We start from the raw sequence: 17,421 nt of genomic DNA, 5'->3' as shown, positions 1-17,421 counted from the left end.
TAACTTTCTTATCATTAGATCGCAGAGTGATTCACAATCTCTAATGCATTTATCTTAAGGCTGCGATTCTCTCACTGAGGTAGCAGAAGTCACGGATTCCATGACTTTCCGTGACCTCCGTAACTTCCACAGAGGATGGTGCAGCTGACTCCAGGGCCAGCTGCTTGGGTGCCCCATGGCTAGCCACATTGGCCACTGCTGGAGCAACCCTGGGCCAGCTGCTCAGGCGGTCCCAGTGCCAGCTGCACCAGCCACTGCTTGGGAGGCCCCAGGCAGCTGGTCCCACGGACTGCTCGAGCAGCGGTCCTGGGGGCAGCGCCGGGGAACACCCGAGCAAGGGTCTCGGGGGCCGCCCCAGAGTCAGCCACACCAGCCATTGCTGGACCGGCCCTGGGGCCAACTGCTCGGGCAGTCCACACTGGCTGCTCCTTGGGCAGCCCTGGGGAGCGCCTGAGCAGCAGCCTTGGGGGCTGCCCCAGGGCCAACCTCACTGGCCGCTGCTCAGGCAGCCCTGTGCAGCTGGCTCTGGGGATTGCCTGAGCAGTGACCGGTGTGGCTGGGTCCAGGGAGCGCCCAATCAGCAAGTCCTGGGGGTGCCCTGGAGACTGCCTGAGCAGCACCAGTCCTGGGGTGGCTACAGCAGCGGCTCCAGGGGCGCCCGGAGGCTGTCTGGAGAGAGGTTCCCAGGGAGCAGCGGCCGGAGGCAGTCAACCCCCAGAGCAGGGGCTCCCTGGAGCAGCGGGACCCCAGAAGTAGAGATTTAGTTTGGGGTATTTTTGGTAAAAGTCATGGACAGGTCACAGGCCATGAATTTTTATTTATTGCCCGTGACCTGTCCATGACTTTTACCAAAAATACCTGTAACTAAATCTTAGCCTGAATTTATCTTTACAACATCCCTGTGAGGTAGCATTATTAGCCCATTTTAATGATAGGGAATTGAGGCACAGAGAAGTTAAGTGACTTGCCCAAGGTCACAGTGGAAGTCCATGGAACTGAGACTTGAACGTGGGTCTCCCACAGCCTAACCCAGTGCCCTGACCACCGGACCATCCTTCTTCATCTCTTTCATTATTGGTTTTCTGCCTAAATGAAAATTGTATATTTCTGATTTTAAAACCAACTATGAAAATTAAGACGTCACCTTGACTATGCCAGAATCTTTACTTTTATTGGTTTAAGAACTTTGTTCAAGGATTTAGAGAGATTTACATTTAAACTGCCAGTATTATACTAAGCCTGAGAACTGTCTGTGGGATGCAAATCACATGGGGAGTAAGATCTTTTGTACATTAAGTTTTTCGAATGCTGCAGAAACAATGTTATTTGTTTCTGTACCTGTCATGTCAGGCAGTGTCCCCGTGGTGCTGATTTGAATTGAGGTTAGCCCTTGTACTGAGCATAGAACCATGCAGAGGTAATTTCCTACAGTACATATTACTTGAGCCCATACACAATTATACTTGGAATCAGTATGTAGTCATATGCATAAGCCTAGACATATTTTCAAACTGCTGTAACTGACAAATCATGTAGTGGTCCTGTTGTTACACTCTGGGAGGAAAATTAGAAAGCATTCAGAAATACACAAACAATTAATTTTGATTCACTTTCAATGTTATTTTTTAAACAGCATGCCCATAACACAGCAGTCATTACTCCCCCTGCTTCATACCCAGTTCAATTGGCAGAACAGGGCCATAATAATGCAGGATAAGCTAGCTCTAAAAAACACCTCTGATTACCACTGCATCTTACATTTCCATGGGAAGCTGAGTTCATTTGCATGTAATGCCAATAAAATAATTACATAATGTTCCCAGCTGCCCTGACACAATAAAAATTATACTATATAGGGCCAGATTTAGCTGGCATAAATTGTCACACATCTAGTGTCTCCCATGGAACTACATCAGTTTACATCAGCTGAGGATCTGCCCCCTGAGTAACTCCCTCATTCTTACAAAGCTCAAATTTCGGACCCCTCCTGCCCCCCCCCCCCGAAAAAACAACCTAGGGACATGAGAAAAATAAGGAGATGGGAAAGATTAATTTCTTTGGCCTAAATAATATTTTCTTCAGATTCAGTTTCATAATTCTGCATTCCTGAGGCGAATAACATATTATAAATAAGGTTAACATCAGGTTTGTGTGGCTTGAAGGTAAACAGGAGTTCAAAATGTGGAACAATAATTAGGAGTAGACTGCTTGTTTTTTATTTAAAAATGACTTCTGTACCCTTCATAAAAGGGGGACAGTTAGTTGATTTGTATTAACTATGTAATGATCTTATTAATTTTGTAAAATAGGTCCAATGAACAAAAACACGGCTAAAAGCTGGTTTCAAATGAAAAGGGACATTACCTTCATTCCTGGCTCTTGGTTTGTTGCAGAGAGTACCAGCTGTTTTGCTTCCAATTTGTAAATAAAACTGAATTAGTCTGTTAAAAAAAATAAAAAAGTGTTCTTACAAGAGAAATATAATACTGTTAGTTTTTTTGTTGAAATGTCAAAGCACAAATGCAGTATAAACAACTCTATTTTCCCTAACTCATGAGGATTTTTTATTTAGGTCACTATTCAGCGCTTCTTAATTTAGGTAAAGTTTCCACCAAAATCAACAACCTATTAGGTCCATAGAAGTTTTTCCCAAGTAAGGAGTAGTATGGGGTCTATAGAAGAAACAATGTTTGTGTGGACAGCTGATACCATGCTGAACAAATGCACTGTTCATACAATGAAATATATCTATTCACTAACATTAAAAAAACTTTAGTAGAATTAAAAAAAGCATTTTGAAGCAGTTTAATGTGGTTTCATTAGTGTGGCAATAAAACCACCTGGATTTCTATCCTTGTGAAACTACTATCTAACAGCATAATACTGGGCTTTCTTGAAGGATGGGTTAATACTACTGCATTTGTGGCGATTTTATAGCTCTTGTGGGAATGATATGGGAGAAAGACAAAGACACATTTATTATTATTTTTGAAATTTTAGCAATAAAATTAAAATCCTAGTAATCCTAGTGCAGTGTTTATGCGCAGATTGGAACATAGGAATTGCCATACCAGTTCAGAGCCAAGGTCCATCTACTCCAGTATCCTTTCCCTAATGGTAACTAGTCCCTGAGGCTTCAAAGGAATGTGTAAGAATCTGGTGACAGTTGTGGGAAAATCTGCTCCACACATTAGCTCTGATCTTGATCTCTAATAGTTAGAGATTGGCTTAAACCCTGAAGTATGAAGTTAACATCCCTTCTAAAGTTTTTGTTATTATTTATGATAACTCTGGATATTCCTGATATCCATATAAATGTCCAGTCCCTTTTTGAATCTTAAGCATTTGGCCTCAATGACTTCCTGTGGCAACATGTTCCTCAGGTTAATTATATGTTTTGTGAAAAAATATTTCCTCTGATCAATTTTGAATTTCCCACCTTGTCATTTAATTGAATATTATGAGGCAGGGAAAACAGAAGTTCCCAATCTACTTTCCCTAGACCATACATTATTTTAAATACTTTTATTATGTCTCACTTTAATTGTCTCCTTTCTAAAGTAAACAATCCCAATCTTTTCAATCTCTCTTCCGATTAGAGTTTTTCCATGCCCTTGATCATTCTCATCACTCTTCTTTGCACCCCCTCTAATTCTGGAATATTCTTTTTGAGATGAGGTGACCAGTTCTGCACACAGTATTCCAGGTGAAGCCACACCACTGAGGTATAAGATGGCATTATAATATTTTCAGTATTATTCTCCATTCCATTTCTTATTCACCCTACCATTTTGTTAGCATTTCTGACTGCAATTACATATTGAGCAGAGGTTTTCACTGAGCTGTCTACACTGATGTCCAGGTCCCTTTCTTGAGTTTATACAGTTGATTTGAACCCTGTACGGTCAAAGGCAGTTTAACTTTTTCCCTCCAATGTGCTTTGTTTTACAGTTATCAGTATTAGATTCCATTTGGTGTCATGTTTCCCATTTGCATAGCTTGTTTAGGTCTCTGAAGTTCTTCACAGACCTCTCTGGCCACGACCAATCTAAATAACTTTGTGTCATCTGCAAATGTTGTTACCTCACTACTCATTCCTCCCCCGCTCCCTTTTCCAGACCATTAATAAACATATTAAGCAACAATGGGACATAGCAAAAAACCACGAGGTTCCCTACTGCTAACCCATGATGAAAATGGACTTTTTAATCCTATTATTTGCTTTCTGCCTCCTACCCAGTTTTGATCCTTGACAATACTTTGCCTCTCCCCCCATGACTACTTAGCTTGTGCGGGAGCTTATGAAAGGCCTTTTGAAAAGCACTCACATAACTTATTTAAACATTTTACTTTGTTATCTTAAATATACTTATTTTAGTGGGTGAATTTGTGGCTTATGAAAGTGAAAGACCAAGGGCTTGATCCTCCACTCACGCTGGTTTCATACCAGTGTAACTCCATTCCCTTCATGGGAGGTACACCCGATTTGCACTGCTATCAGTGAACTCAGAATCAAGGAGTAGGACGATAGCCAAGCATAGTGCAGTGCAGGAGCTGCACAAATTTCACTTGCACAATTGTGCATGAATATCACCATAATCCTAGACCTCTGTTTCTTGGCTTCTCTAAATCACAGTATGTACTCATGGTCATTTGTCTCAAACTGTGTGTTGTGTTTGTTATGTACTGTATGTCTACAAGAACTAGGATGAGACTAGCAAGGTCATGTCCATCTGAGTCTTATTCTGGATCTAATCCCATATTCCCAAAAGTGAACCAGTGTAGACCCTCTGCCCCATGCCTTAGTTCTGAAAGCCACAATCAGGCCTGTATATGTCTATATAATACAGTACTCGGGTAGTTAAACACTAGCTGGTGACAGATTTGAAAAAAATTACAGTTCTATTTTTTTATGACTAGTAATTTCTCATGAAGACAGACTAGGAAGATGAAAATGTTGTGCAGGAGGACTAGCCCGCCCAACCAATCTTTAAGAGTTTGGCCCAAAACAAGTCTCTGAGACTATTCAACAGCCATTAACAATAGAGTCTGCAACACAGATGGAAGCCAAATCAACCAAAGAGCCAGATGTCACCACTTGGAAAAAAATATATTCCACAGTTTTTATCTAGCTTCTGCAGCTGCCAGGCAGGCCCCATGTGTGACTACATTTGCTGAGCTGATAGTGAAGGAAGCCACAGGGGAAAAAGATTAAGAGCAGGAGGCAGTGACTAATCAGTGATAAAATAGCATCCAGGTATCATATTGGCAGCCTAATGGATGTAAATACTGCCGGTGAAACAGTGTCCCTGCTATAGTGGGCCATGTTTTGAGAATAGAACTCCTGACTAGTTTTACCAGTAGGCGTCACTACAGGCAATTAAAATTATTGGGGCAATTTTGAGATGCTTGCATGACAGCTTTCTCATACAAACCAGGAATGATAATAGTTTAAAAGGGTCAAGAAGGAGCTTCCACTCCAACTCTGTAAAGTTTGAAACATTAAAAAAAATTAAAACAGTTTCAAACTCTGTAAAACCATAAAGCCACCCATGGGAACATCTGGAATTAAAAATGGCTTAGTACTAATGTGAAGAAACTCTCTGGGCTTTACAATAGGTTTTCTGTGTGGCAGGAGAAGTAATTATAAGCGCAATTTGCATGTAAGTTTTACTATGATATGTTTACTTCAGATATTATGCTCTATGTTATTAACTGCAAAAATCTGATATGACCCTTCAGGGCACAGAACTAGGTGCTCTCCTCTGTCACATGGTTCACAGAGTAGCAAATGCACACAAATACCAGCCAGACATGAGCGGAACATACACAAAAGGCAGCTGTTGTCACGCTGCACGCTGCCCCCCTCCAAGATGCCAGCAATCTCGCTGAAGCCCCAGCATACACCTTACAATATGTAGGGTCCTTCGGGGAGTGAATGGGCTGAAAAATAGTGGTGTTAGAGAATGCCCACTCTAGGTAGTATGATCCCATAGAAATCACCCATAAATGATGGGGCAAATTGTTGCATTACTTATTCCTGACCCTACAGAATTAACTCCCACTCCAATTTCTGCACCCTTTATAGATGGAGGCAGTGTACAGCAGCAGGCGGGCAGACAAGGGCTCCGTGGCCATGCTGTCAGGATGTAGAGGGTTCAGGACAGCATGTAAAGAAGGAGGCTTTCTGCACTTTTGAGGCATAGATTCTTTATGGATTCTCTGGTTTTGTACAATTTCAAGGCCATGCCTCCTGCCTGTTCCATCTAGAACCCGCTGCTAAGCCATCCTTCCAGAGCGGTGAATGGATCCCATTTTCTAGGCTGCCATTCCCTTAACTTTTCCCCTTCTGCGTTTTTGTCAAGTAAGGGAAGGATGTTGCCAAGAGTTTTCAAAAAGAGTAATTTCTGCTGGAGCATGCTGCATTTTTCCTCTCTAAGATGCTCCTTAATAATGTACTCGTTGCAGTAAAAACAAGAAAGGTTCATACTGCCTCTCACTTTATTGCTGGAACTATTCAGGGGACACCATATTAATATACATACATTTTCTGAGAAGCAGTATTTATTATTGACCTGATATTTGTGGTGTCCAGAGGGACAGTTTTTGCTTCCCTTTTGCCGGGCCCATCGAAGTAAAGAGATTTCCCATCACTGAGTGTTCCGCAGCCTGTTCCAACCTGACCTCCAGTTATCTTGTACCAGAGAGGGCTCAGCTTCCTCTCAAACCTGTCGAACATCTCACTGTGATTAGGTACATTAGACACACAGGTTCCATGTGCGGCTTCAGAAGAAAAAAACATACAGGAGATGCTCTGTTGAAATAGTGCTGAACAGCAAAGGTCAGATGCAGTAAACTGGCAAACGGTACTATTACTTCCACATATTAGACTCTTATGAGACAGCTTCCTGATGAAACGATTGCACCTCCATTTAATCCTCTTTACAAACACCCTTTCCAGTCAGAATAAGCCTCCCTCCCCTAACCTCCCTTCTCAGAGTAGCAGGATGTTTAACTTATCTGGTGAATGTTGCAACATTTTACGCTGCTCAAACACAGTTTTTGCAAACAGAAAAGGTGTTATCCTACTGCTTCTGTTTAAGTGTAAAACATGTTAGTTTATTGCTTTGCTGTTGTAGAGGTTCAGAAAAGTTGTATATGCAACTGGTTGTGTCAATCTCGGGTTTTTTTTCTTTATAAAAACACTTGAAACCACAAGTGAACAGAATTTTCCACAGAAGGTCTGTTATTGCATATGTTCATTCCTTGTCACATGCCATCTCAAGGCCAGGGGACTGAAAACAGAAGGAATTCTTTTGAAGATTGGCCAAAAAAATTCAAAGCAGACTTTTTAGTTTATAATATTTTCTCCAGTGTTCTCTTTTCTCTCTCTCTCTCTCTCACTCTCTCTCTCTTTCTCTCCCCATTTATATGGATGGCAACATTCAAAGGTCGTAATGGTCAGAAAACATCACTAGTGTATGTGCTCTTGTAGTGTTCCATTTTGGCTGTGTTGGATTTACTAGCTCATCAAATGTGCTTTTACAGAATAAAAAAAAAAAGATTTCACTCCAGACTTGTGAAATTTATGACATCATGTTTTGTCTCTATAGCAGAGAAAAATAACGAGATGATACGTTTTAAACATTAGTTCATCACAAACATGCTTACAGCAGTCACATATAAAAAATGTAGCCTTACCTGTATAGCCCAAGTCACAGAAACAGACTCCAGAGACACAGTCCCCATGACCACTGCAGTAATTGGGACAAGGCTCTGAGATGTAAACCCCATCTAAGCCAAAAGGGGGCACATTCTTGTGAGAACTGCTCTCCTGGATCCAGCGGAATCTAGTCTTACTGTGAAGAAATGATAAGCAAAGGCACAGCATTACAGCTGATTGCTTTAATATCCCTTTTATATTTCATCTACTATTTCATGCTGAAAATTAAAAGAAGCTTTGCTGGAATAGCCTTTATAAATGAGATACAAATGTGTGCTTGGAAAACACTGACCATTTTCTTTACATCCTTATATTTTTGTGAAATATCCTTATGGATTTTCCTTCCAGACAGTTTCTTCTATGTATTGTGACCTCCTTTATTTCTCTGGCAGCACAGAGCCCAATATGGTGCACTGTGCCTGATGTGGCTTATCAGTCAGCAGGAGTGAACTGAATAGATGCTGTCTTTGTGATTTGTCTCCTTTTAGCTCTGCAAATAGCTTTAGTCACGTAGTCACTGCTGAGCAGGTAGTTAAGTTTTGAAATTCCTGAAACCCATTTGTTACAGTACTTAATAAAAGAATCTAGTATTGACAAGGATGCAGAATGTAACTGATGGTATAGTGTATTTATGTACAAAAAGCTTAAAATAATGAAGGTTCAGACATTACAAGAAGTAGGTAAAGTATCTTACAGTACTTTTCAGAGTAGCAGCCATGTTAGTCTGTATTCGCAAAAAGAAAAGGAATACTTGTGGCACCTTAGAGACTAACCAATTTATTTGAGCATAAGCTTTCATGAGCTACAGCTCACTTCATCGGATGCATTCAGTGGAAAATACAGTGGGGAGATTTATATACATAGAGAACATGAAACAATGGGTGTTACCATACACACTGTAACGAGAGTGATCACTTAAGGTGAGCTATTACCAGCGGGAGATTGGGGGAGGGGGGGAACCTTTTGTAGTGATAATCAAGGTGGGCCATTTTCAGTCGTTGACAAGAATGTCTGAGGAACGGGGGGGGCGGGGGGGGAGGGGGTTGGGAGGGGGGTGGGGGAGCGGGAATAAACATGGAGAAATAGTTTTACTTTGTGTAATGACCCATCCACTCCCAGTCTCTATTCAAGCCTAAGTTAATTGTATCCAATTTGCAAATTAATTCCAATTCAGCAGTCTCTCGTTGGAGTCTGTTTCTGAAGTTTTTTTGTTGAAGAATTGCAACTTTTAGGTCTGTAATCGAGTGACCAAAGAGATTGAAGTGTTCTCCAACTGGTTTATGAATGTTATAATTCTTGACGTCTGATTTGTGTCCATTTATTCTTTTACGTAGAGACTGTCCAGTCTGACCAATGTACATGGCAGAGGGGCATTGCTGGCACATGATGGCATATATCACATTGGTAGATGTGCAGGTGAACAAGCCTCTGATAGTGTGGCTGATGTGATTAGGCCCTATGATGGTGTCCCCTGAATAGATATGTGGACACAGTTGGCAACGGGCTTTGTTGCAAGGACAGGTTCTTGGGTTAGTGATTCTGTTGTGTGGTGTGTGGTTGCTGGTGACTATTTGCTTCAGGTTGGGGGGCTGTCTGTAAGCAAGAAACAGAACAGTAAGTGTCTTAGTCCTGGATCATATTATGGCCAAAAAACTATTCTTTAGAAACAGTGAGCCAGATCCTCAACCAGTGTAAATTGGCACACTTCCATTAACTTCAGTGGACCTATACTAATTTACACCAGCCCAGGGTCTGGCCCATTACTCAAGAAATTCGTCAATGAAAAAGGTGTCTATATAGAAAAAGAAATCTTCTTTTAATGCTTATAATAATGATCAATTTGTAGGAGGATGACATCTGGGAATTTGCCTTGTCAGTGGTTTTACAGTTGCTAGTTAAAGGATCAGGAAGGTTTCCAGATTGATTTGTCTCCTGTCTGATGCTGGCCCCAGCTAGTTCTAACATCCAAAATGTGCTCATCATGTGAACCATTCCAAATTCCTGACTCACCTATAGGACTGGAAGCTGGCTTGGAAGGGATAGGTAAGCTGTGAGTAATGTCCACAGGGATCAGAGGTTAACTGATTTACCGAAGGTCACACAGGAAGTCTTTGGCAGAGCTAGGAACTGAATCAAGATCTCTTGATTCCTACTTCAGTGCATTAGCAACATGACCATCCTTTTTACCCTTTCTAATGTATCTATTGTTTTTTTCTACTATCCATGACCTCTTGAGGAACAAGAGGCATATTTTAATTTAATTGTCAGCTCTCCATCACATTCCACCAACTAACCACACAGCATATTCCAGAAATAACCCCAGAAGGAACTCCCAATTGGTACATAACCAATGCAATGTTGACACGTTAGGAGCCACATAATACTGTCCCATCTGTAATGCTAATCTGCTGAATTTATGATACTGGTGGTAACTTTTTTCTTTCAGTTGTGCTGTTTTTTCCCCTGATCATGCTACTGAACATAATGCCAAACAGATTGCTGCTATTGATTCTGTACTGCTTGTTTTGAGTAAATCAAAACAGCTAGTGTCAGATTTGTGTGACTTGGCATCTGCTTTTATTGGCTAATTACTGAAAAAACTTGTTACGGTACACTGATAATTCGACTCCTCACAGTAAAGACACAGACTCCCTCTGCTACACAACATGCCATGTACGGTAAATCTTTGCAGTGGGAGAAGCATAAGGAGCGACTGACAGTCTGACAGGGCAGAAAACTGCAGATAGCAATAGCATGGCTGCATTGAGAGAGAGAGTTAGACAAGAGAGCAGGCGATCTCGGTGGGTGATATATGGACAGACAGGTCCATATAATTGCATGGTAGGTTTGGAGAGAAGCAGGAGAGATATTTCTATGTGGAAAACTAGGGGTATGCCAGACTTCAGAGTTTTTATTTGAGGATGTGAAAAGGCTGGAAATGGAAATGAGAAAATTCAAATAAGGTCAAGTAGGATTCAGACAAGGCTCTCACTTTTTGGGCTTGTTAGAATCTTTCTAAACCTTTGAGGTTTTCTCATTTATATAGATCACTCATCAAGTTTATATGTGGGTAGTGTGACTGATGGGAGCTACTGAAAAATCTAAGAGAGCTGATTTTCACCTGCATTTGCAATGGACTATAACTTAGACTTAAAGCCATCTGATAAAGTTACCTCTTTTGTTTTGGGGTTTTCTGGCTGTGAATACAATTTGACTGCTTGGCACTACTCCACAGTGGAGTCTTTATAATGCTCATTATTATCCGATGACATGGTGCATGACATAGCAGCTCAAATACCCTTCTGTTTTTTTCTTCATCCAGTAGCAACTGTTTGCAAAACTAATCCTGTTGAGACACCTTATTTGATTCATGTGACCTATCACGCTCTTGCTGGTGTTTCTGACCTAATTGATAAGCGTTAAGAAAGGTAGCACTATGATGAAGAGATTTATGTCAAATTAAAATGTGTTTTTTATTATCGTTGCCTGTTGCCTTGTAATTTAATTTTATAGACTGTTCTGACACCTTTAAAATGAAAAGCTTTGCCCTGTTTTGTATGAGAAATTAATATATTCTTTCTGGATCACGTAGTTTGGTTTGGTAGTATGTTAAATCTTACCAGTATTGGCTCAAAGAACAGAAGTCAAATTCACATGTACAGTAGAACCTCAGAGTTACGAACACCAGAGTTACAACTGACCAATCAACCACACACCTCATCTGGAACCGGAAGTATGCAATCAGGCAGCAGAGACCAAAACAAAAACAACAACCAAAAAAGCAAATACTGTACAGTACTGTGTTAAATGTAAACTACTAAAAGGAAAATTTAAAAAAAAAGATTTGACAAGGTAAGAAAACTGTTTCTGTGCTCGTTTCATTTACCTTAAGATGGTTAAAAGCAGCATTTTTTTCTGCATAGTAAAGTTTCAAAGCTGTATTAAGTCAATGTTGGGTTGAAAGAACAACCATAACATTTTGTTCACAGTTACGAACACTTCAGTTACGAACAACCTCCATTCCCGAGGTGTTCATAACTCTGAGGTTCTACTGCATAATATATTTCACAGAATTAAAGACCTACAGTACCTGGCTGCAAGAGATCTTGGAATGATAATAGTAATTCTTGTCCACTCCTCAAAGTCTCCTGTGTAATACATGGATGGCTCACTCAGCTCTCGGGAACTTCCTTCACATCCTTTGATTCCAGGAGATGCAGGATAACAGCCGTCTTTCACAAGTGACCAGAACAGGCCAGCATCATGGGAATATTGAAGGAGAACTGGAGCAGAACTACTGTACTGATTAGTGCAACCAATGTTCAGCTGTAAGAAATATGATAAAAGCAGAGTAGAGTTGATGAGGTGTAGTGACCTGCAGTTTTGTTTTTGATTATCAGCTGCACCTAATCTGTAATTTTAAAATTTGTGAGGCAGAGTTCCTATCAAATATAGAAACCCAAAGACAATCAGGTTTCAGAGTAGCAGCCGTGTTAGTCTGTATCCGCAAAAAGAACAGGAGTACTTGTGGCACATTAGAGACTAACAAATTTAAAGACAATTAGAGACCGTTATGTTTTGGGATCTATTTCATACATGAGGCATTCCTCAATAAAAATCTTTGCTGCATCTTTGTTGAGGTTGCTGGGCACATAAAATGTGATGCTTGAAAGTGGATTTTATGCACATAAAACGTATTAGGTATAACACTGTGTTTGTATTTCTGCAATAAAGGACACAGACAGCAAGTATTATTGGACTAGTATTCTGTTGCTTGTGTTCTATTCCTCTCTCTTATAAATGAAAGCAAAGGTTCTTAGAAGTCCTTAAACAAGTTGTAGCACTGAGTCAGGCTGAAGAGTACATATTACATATCTTATGATGACGAAGGCAGTACAACAATATTGCCAATCCCAAACATTCAAAAATCACGCATCGGGCTCCAAAAAATTATGAGATTGGTTTAAAAATCATAATATTTTTACATAAATCCATGACTCCAGCTGATGGAATTGAAAGAACACCACCAAATATCATGAGATTTGCAATCAAATTGCAAAAGTTGATATAAGAACCTTTACAGAATAGAAAAGAACGCACACTGAAAGTCACTGTATCCTTCTTCTTCTTCTTCTTCTTCTTCATAAAAGGCCCTATTCTGGATCCTTTAGTCACATGAATCATCTCAGGCCTGATTGTCCATGACCCTTGTGCAAGTGGATAGGTGGGAAAGGTGCAAGAAACCTTCCTTACCCTATGCAAGAGGCTAGGATAGTCATAATCTCTCTGCATAGCTGGCCACAGAGAGGAGAATATACTGTAGGTTAATGCAGTCTGCACATTCCACCTGCACTTCTGGAAGCACCAGGAGGATTTGTGTCCCCTGAGACACAATCCTTCCAAACGGTCCAAATACCACCCAATGCTCAGGGATACAGCCACATGCCACAGTCTAGTCCATTGATTCCAGCTGGGTTATATATGTGAGTAAGAGGTGTAGGATCAGTCCTCAATATATAAGCAGCTTGATTAAACTGAAACAGCGCCACCAGTTCATGTGAAATAAGAATGTGCATTAGACAAATTTCAACTACCACTTTCAGTTTTCAAATTATTACAAGTGTAATATTGGAAAAACTCATATTAGCTTTCATTATTGACCTATAGAAATTCTACATGACAATGCCAAAACATTTATGACAAATTATGATAGATGTGACTGTGCTTGGGTTTACTAGGCAAAATTATCCCCTATACTGGTATTGACAATGGAAATGCCACAAGTTCTCCAGGCACCTCAGTTACAAAGAATACTCCCTGTTTTATAAAGTACTTCCTCTGTAAAGCCTGTGCAATACAATGGCAATGGGGATGTTGGGGAACTAATGTAGAGGAGTTTCATTCCGGAAGTCAGTCAGGGACAGGAAGGAAGGTGTTGTATGAACCTCACCTCTCCTTCCAAAATAATAGGTGGAGGGTGGGAGACCTCTAGAACATGCCAAAGATGGAGCAGAAGGACCTTTTGCAACAAAGTAGTTCTCAAGAAGAGGCGTTCCCAGCTATAGCTAGTTAAATTATTCATTGCAAGAAAAAATGTCTGTGAAATGTTGCCATTTTTGTCAAATAAGGCCATATAGAAAAGTCCTATACAATTTAACAGGGATAAAATTATTAGGGTTCTGCAGAAATTACTCTAAAGCCTACAAAACAGAAAATGCTAGCTCTTCTGTAGATCTGTGAACCATCCTATATAGAATTCTATAGAAGGGATATGGTTCTCTATTATATTCTATGTGCTTATGCAATAAGGAAGTTATGCCTAAATAAGATGTTTCATTATCTCACCAATTCTATCCCGACCATTCATAGGTGATGGCAATGGAGAGAATAGGTTTCTAATTTTTGCTAGAGCAAAAAATACTAAATCCAAAAAGAAAGAAAGGTTGAATTATGCTAAGCAGAAAACGCTCAGCTATTTCACAAGGATGTATAATTATTATGCATGGGGGGAAGACGTACAATTTTACCTATATATCAATAACTTTTGGACTGCAAGTGATCACAGACACTTAAAACCACTGGGCCCAATCTAAGCAAAGTCTATGATGGAGTGCTCATCTTACTTTTAACACTCCACTGCAAATGCCTGACAATCTACTGGAAGCAGGTAGTAATACATACCACATCCAGACTGTAATTATTACTGTCTCTGTTTCCCTTATTAGAAAAAGAACACGAGTAGCTTCTATGGTTAATTTTAATACTGTGTAAAACACAACATTTAGGACCTGATTCAGGAAAGCACTTAAACATATGATTCAAATTAAGCATGGCAATGGAACGTAAGCAGGTTGAAGTTAATCACCTACTTAATTGATTTCCTAATCTATACACACATAAAAGGAAGAGGTATTACTGCTTCAACAGAGACTTTTTTTGTTTCTTAGTTTATGTTACTTTGCTAAAAGTTTCAAGGATGGAAAGCATTTTAAATAGTAAGTCTGCTTTATTTAGACTATACATCATGCTTGGATCCCTGCTGAGTATAACACCTACACAACAATGATTTTGTCACTCAAGTAGAAAAAGTGTCAAAATGTGATTAGCATATTTTTCTGGTGAAATTGTATTTACATATTTAAGTGTTTTTTGTTTTGCAAAACAGTCTGAGGCAATGGACACTGATTTATGTAATGTACTGTAGTCCTCAGATGGTATAGCATTTTATCAGCAGAACTTCTAAATGGGATGAGATTATTTTACAAATTCCCTTATTCTAGCCAACTTTCCTATTTATATAACTGTGGGAATTATATTGAAAAGCTGCCTGTAAACATCTGATCTCTTTAATAATTCTGTTTGTAAATTATTCAGTATCTGTATCCACCAATTATGTAAGGACCATGTATTTGTGGCTAGCTCATTAAAATTGCATTGGAACCGACCCCCAGAATTCACCAATGGGATTTCATTATAAACTCAATAAAATTTTGATTAGGGTTCAGAAACAACAGCTTGTCAAAGCAAATACACTTCCTTTTGAGTTTATATTCTGATGTACTGTCACAGCAAAGACAATTTTGTAAGCCCTTTAAAGAAGAGAATACTAATTGGAGCCTATATTCACTGCCACAATAAAAGTAAATTATTTGAAAAACCCACACTGGAGTATAGAACAGCTTGTAAATTCTTAAATACTTTCAAGTATAAAAAAATGTACTCGTGCCACATGGAAGCTTTGTAGTCACTGGGTACCAAATGGGATACATTCTCTCTCCATACCCCACACCCCACTGCAGTAGCATTTCCTGATACTGAATGGAATATAATGACAGTAATTTCAAGTCATCACTTCAGAGGCTTATTAAGATGTAACAAGTTTTTAAAATTTATTTTGGTGAAACAGACAAAGCTTTCCTGTTCTATGGTTGTTATCCTTTTCTTTCAGAAAGCAGGGTCTTAGTTAATAGAGTACAACAACATACTTATGTCCTCTGCATCTTTTACACAGACAGAAATGGGAAGGATGTTTTGCAACCTTTAATCTCACAAGTAGTTCTTACTCATATGAGCAGTCCTGTTAAGATCACTACGATTGCTTGGATGAGTAAGAGATATTTACATGAGAAAGGGTTGCAGGATCAACCCACTACACCTCAACCTCAACTGGAGAGATCTGAAATAAAAGAATACCTTGAACTGCAGGACATATCCAGGTTTCAGTGTTAAATCCCGAGTCACAGCAAATCGATCTCCATCTGATTTACCAAATATCATTGCTGATGGGGTGGCAGAACAGAAACTTTCATTTTTGGTCATCCCTTCATTAGCCAACATCAGCCACACACTGAGCTGGTTCATAGGGTAATCAAATGCTGGCTTCTCATAAAAGTTCTGGCAGAAATGAAAGAGACATCAAACATCGCCACCACACTGTATGGAATCACAATGAAGTAACTTTTAAACACTCTTTTCTATCTTGATGCATGGGGCATTATACATGTAAATCATTTAGCACCAGGATAGGTGCTATCTATAGGTGCTATCTATTATGATAAGGATTATCCAAGTACATAGACAGACAAGGATATACCTGCAAATACTTCAGTTTTCTTTAAAAGCAATCAGTAAATTGCAAGAAAACTCTATTAAATCTCCTGCTTCATTAAGGTACCTATTTACCGGCATTGCTTATTACCTGTGGTAAAGTTGGGTTAATGACAGGAATGATCTGCTTCTGCTTTTCTGACAAAATGATGATATCATCAATGGCCCATTGGTCATAGCCTTCCCCCGAAAATACTGGCTGCCACCAGCGGAATCTAGTACAAGGAGTCTTTGCAGCAGCCGGAAGCTCAAGATAGACAAATCTAAAAGACAAGATTTTAGCAGAACTTTATAGAACACTCAGTTCTTAAAGAGACATATGAAACATGGTAGACCAGACGGTGGAGGCCAGAAAAGGTAAAATCTGTTTTACAGGTGGGAATCATTAGAAATCTTCCAAATCCTTGGATATCAGCTCCCCATCTGTAAAATGGGAATAATGATACATCCTTTGTCTGTCTTGCCTAGCACAAGGGGGCCTTGATCTCAGAAGGGCTTGTAAGAAGCTACTGTAATAAAAACAATAAATAACAATAATTTAGAAAGCTATCATTGAAAGCAGGATTCTGTTTCATAACAATTCTCCATAGCCATATCAGAAGATCATTTCAGCAAATCAGGCATTCCCTTTTTGGTGACATCCTTACGCCAAGTATCTTTCTGATAAGTACAGGAATAAGAATAACAGTAACACAAAGAGTTATTTTATGTTCTACTTGAATAAACTTCATTAAGTATCATTGTCTTGGACATATTAGAAGTATGTCTTATGGGTAAACATAGACTACTTTAGTCCAAACAATGTCATACTTTGAACTAATTAATCAGGATACACATTTTGGCTGGTTCTTCATTGAATATAACAGGATTTTCAAATGTTCTCTGTTTAGTACATATTAAAGGAATGAATCCTATGTTGTGAGTTATTTTTAACACATTAATTGAAATCTAAATTAGAAATAAGTTTTAATGGTCTCTCTTTTGGCAACTCAGGAAATTTAATTTATTGTGTCTTTGTTATTAGTAAGCCCCTAACTTCTATGGTGATAGCAGGTATAAATGTCGATAAAATAAGTAATAAAACAATACTT

General features: G+C 39.4%; 1 protein-coding gene across 2 annotated transcripts in view; it reads right to left on the bottom strand.

Moving 5' to 3' along the window:
• Positions 1 to 17,421, bottom strand: part of RELN (reelin) — a 463,371-nt gene that overhangs the window by 84,718 nt on the left and 361,232 nt on the right. For both annotated transcript variants that reach the window (XM_037889192.2, XM_037889193.2), the window contains exons 26-31: positions 16,422 to 16,593; positions 15,917 to 16,117; positions 11,814 to 12,049; positions 7,702 to 7,859; positions 6,576 to 6,783; positions 2,365 to 2,441 (exon numbers count right to left, since the gene is read on the bottom strand). In XM_037889192.2, the coding sequence (XP_037745120.1) occupies positions 2,365 to 2,441; positions 6,576 to 6,783; positions 7,702 to 7,859; positions 11,814 to 12,049; positions 15,917 to 16,117; positions 16,422 to 16,593 (1,052 nt within the window). The remainder of the gene's footprint in view (positions 1 to 2,364; positions 2,442 to 6,575; positions 6,784 to 7,701; positions 7,860 to 11,813; positions 12,050 to 15,916; positions 16,118 to 16,421; positions 16,594 to 17,421) is intronic.

Source organism: Chelonia mydas, chromosome 1 (genome assembly GCF_015237465.2).
Source record: "Chelonia mydas isolate rCheMyd1 chromosome 1, rCheMyd1.pri.v2, whole genome shotgun sequence".
Classification (NCBI taxonomy): Eukaryota; Metazoa; Chordata; order Testudines; family Cheloniidae; genus Chelonia; species Chelonia mydas.
The sequence above is the reverse complement of the archived record's forward strand: the minus strand, read 5'-3'. Positions and strand labels throughout refer to the sequence as shown.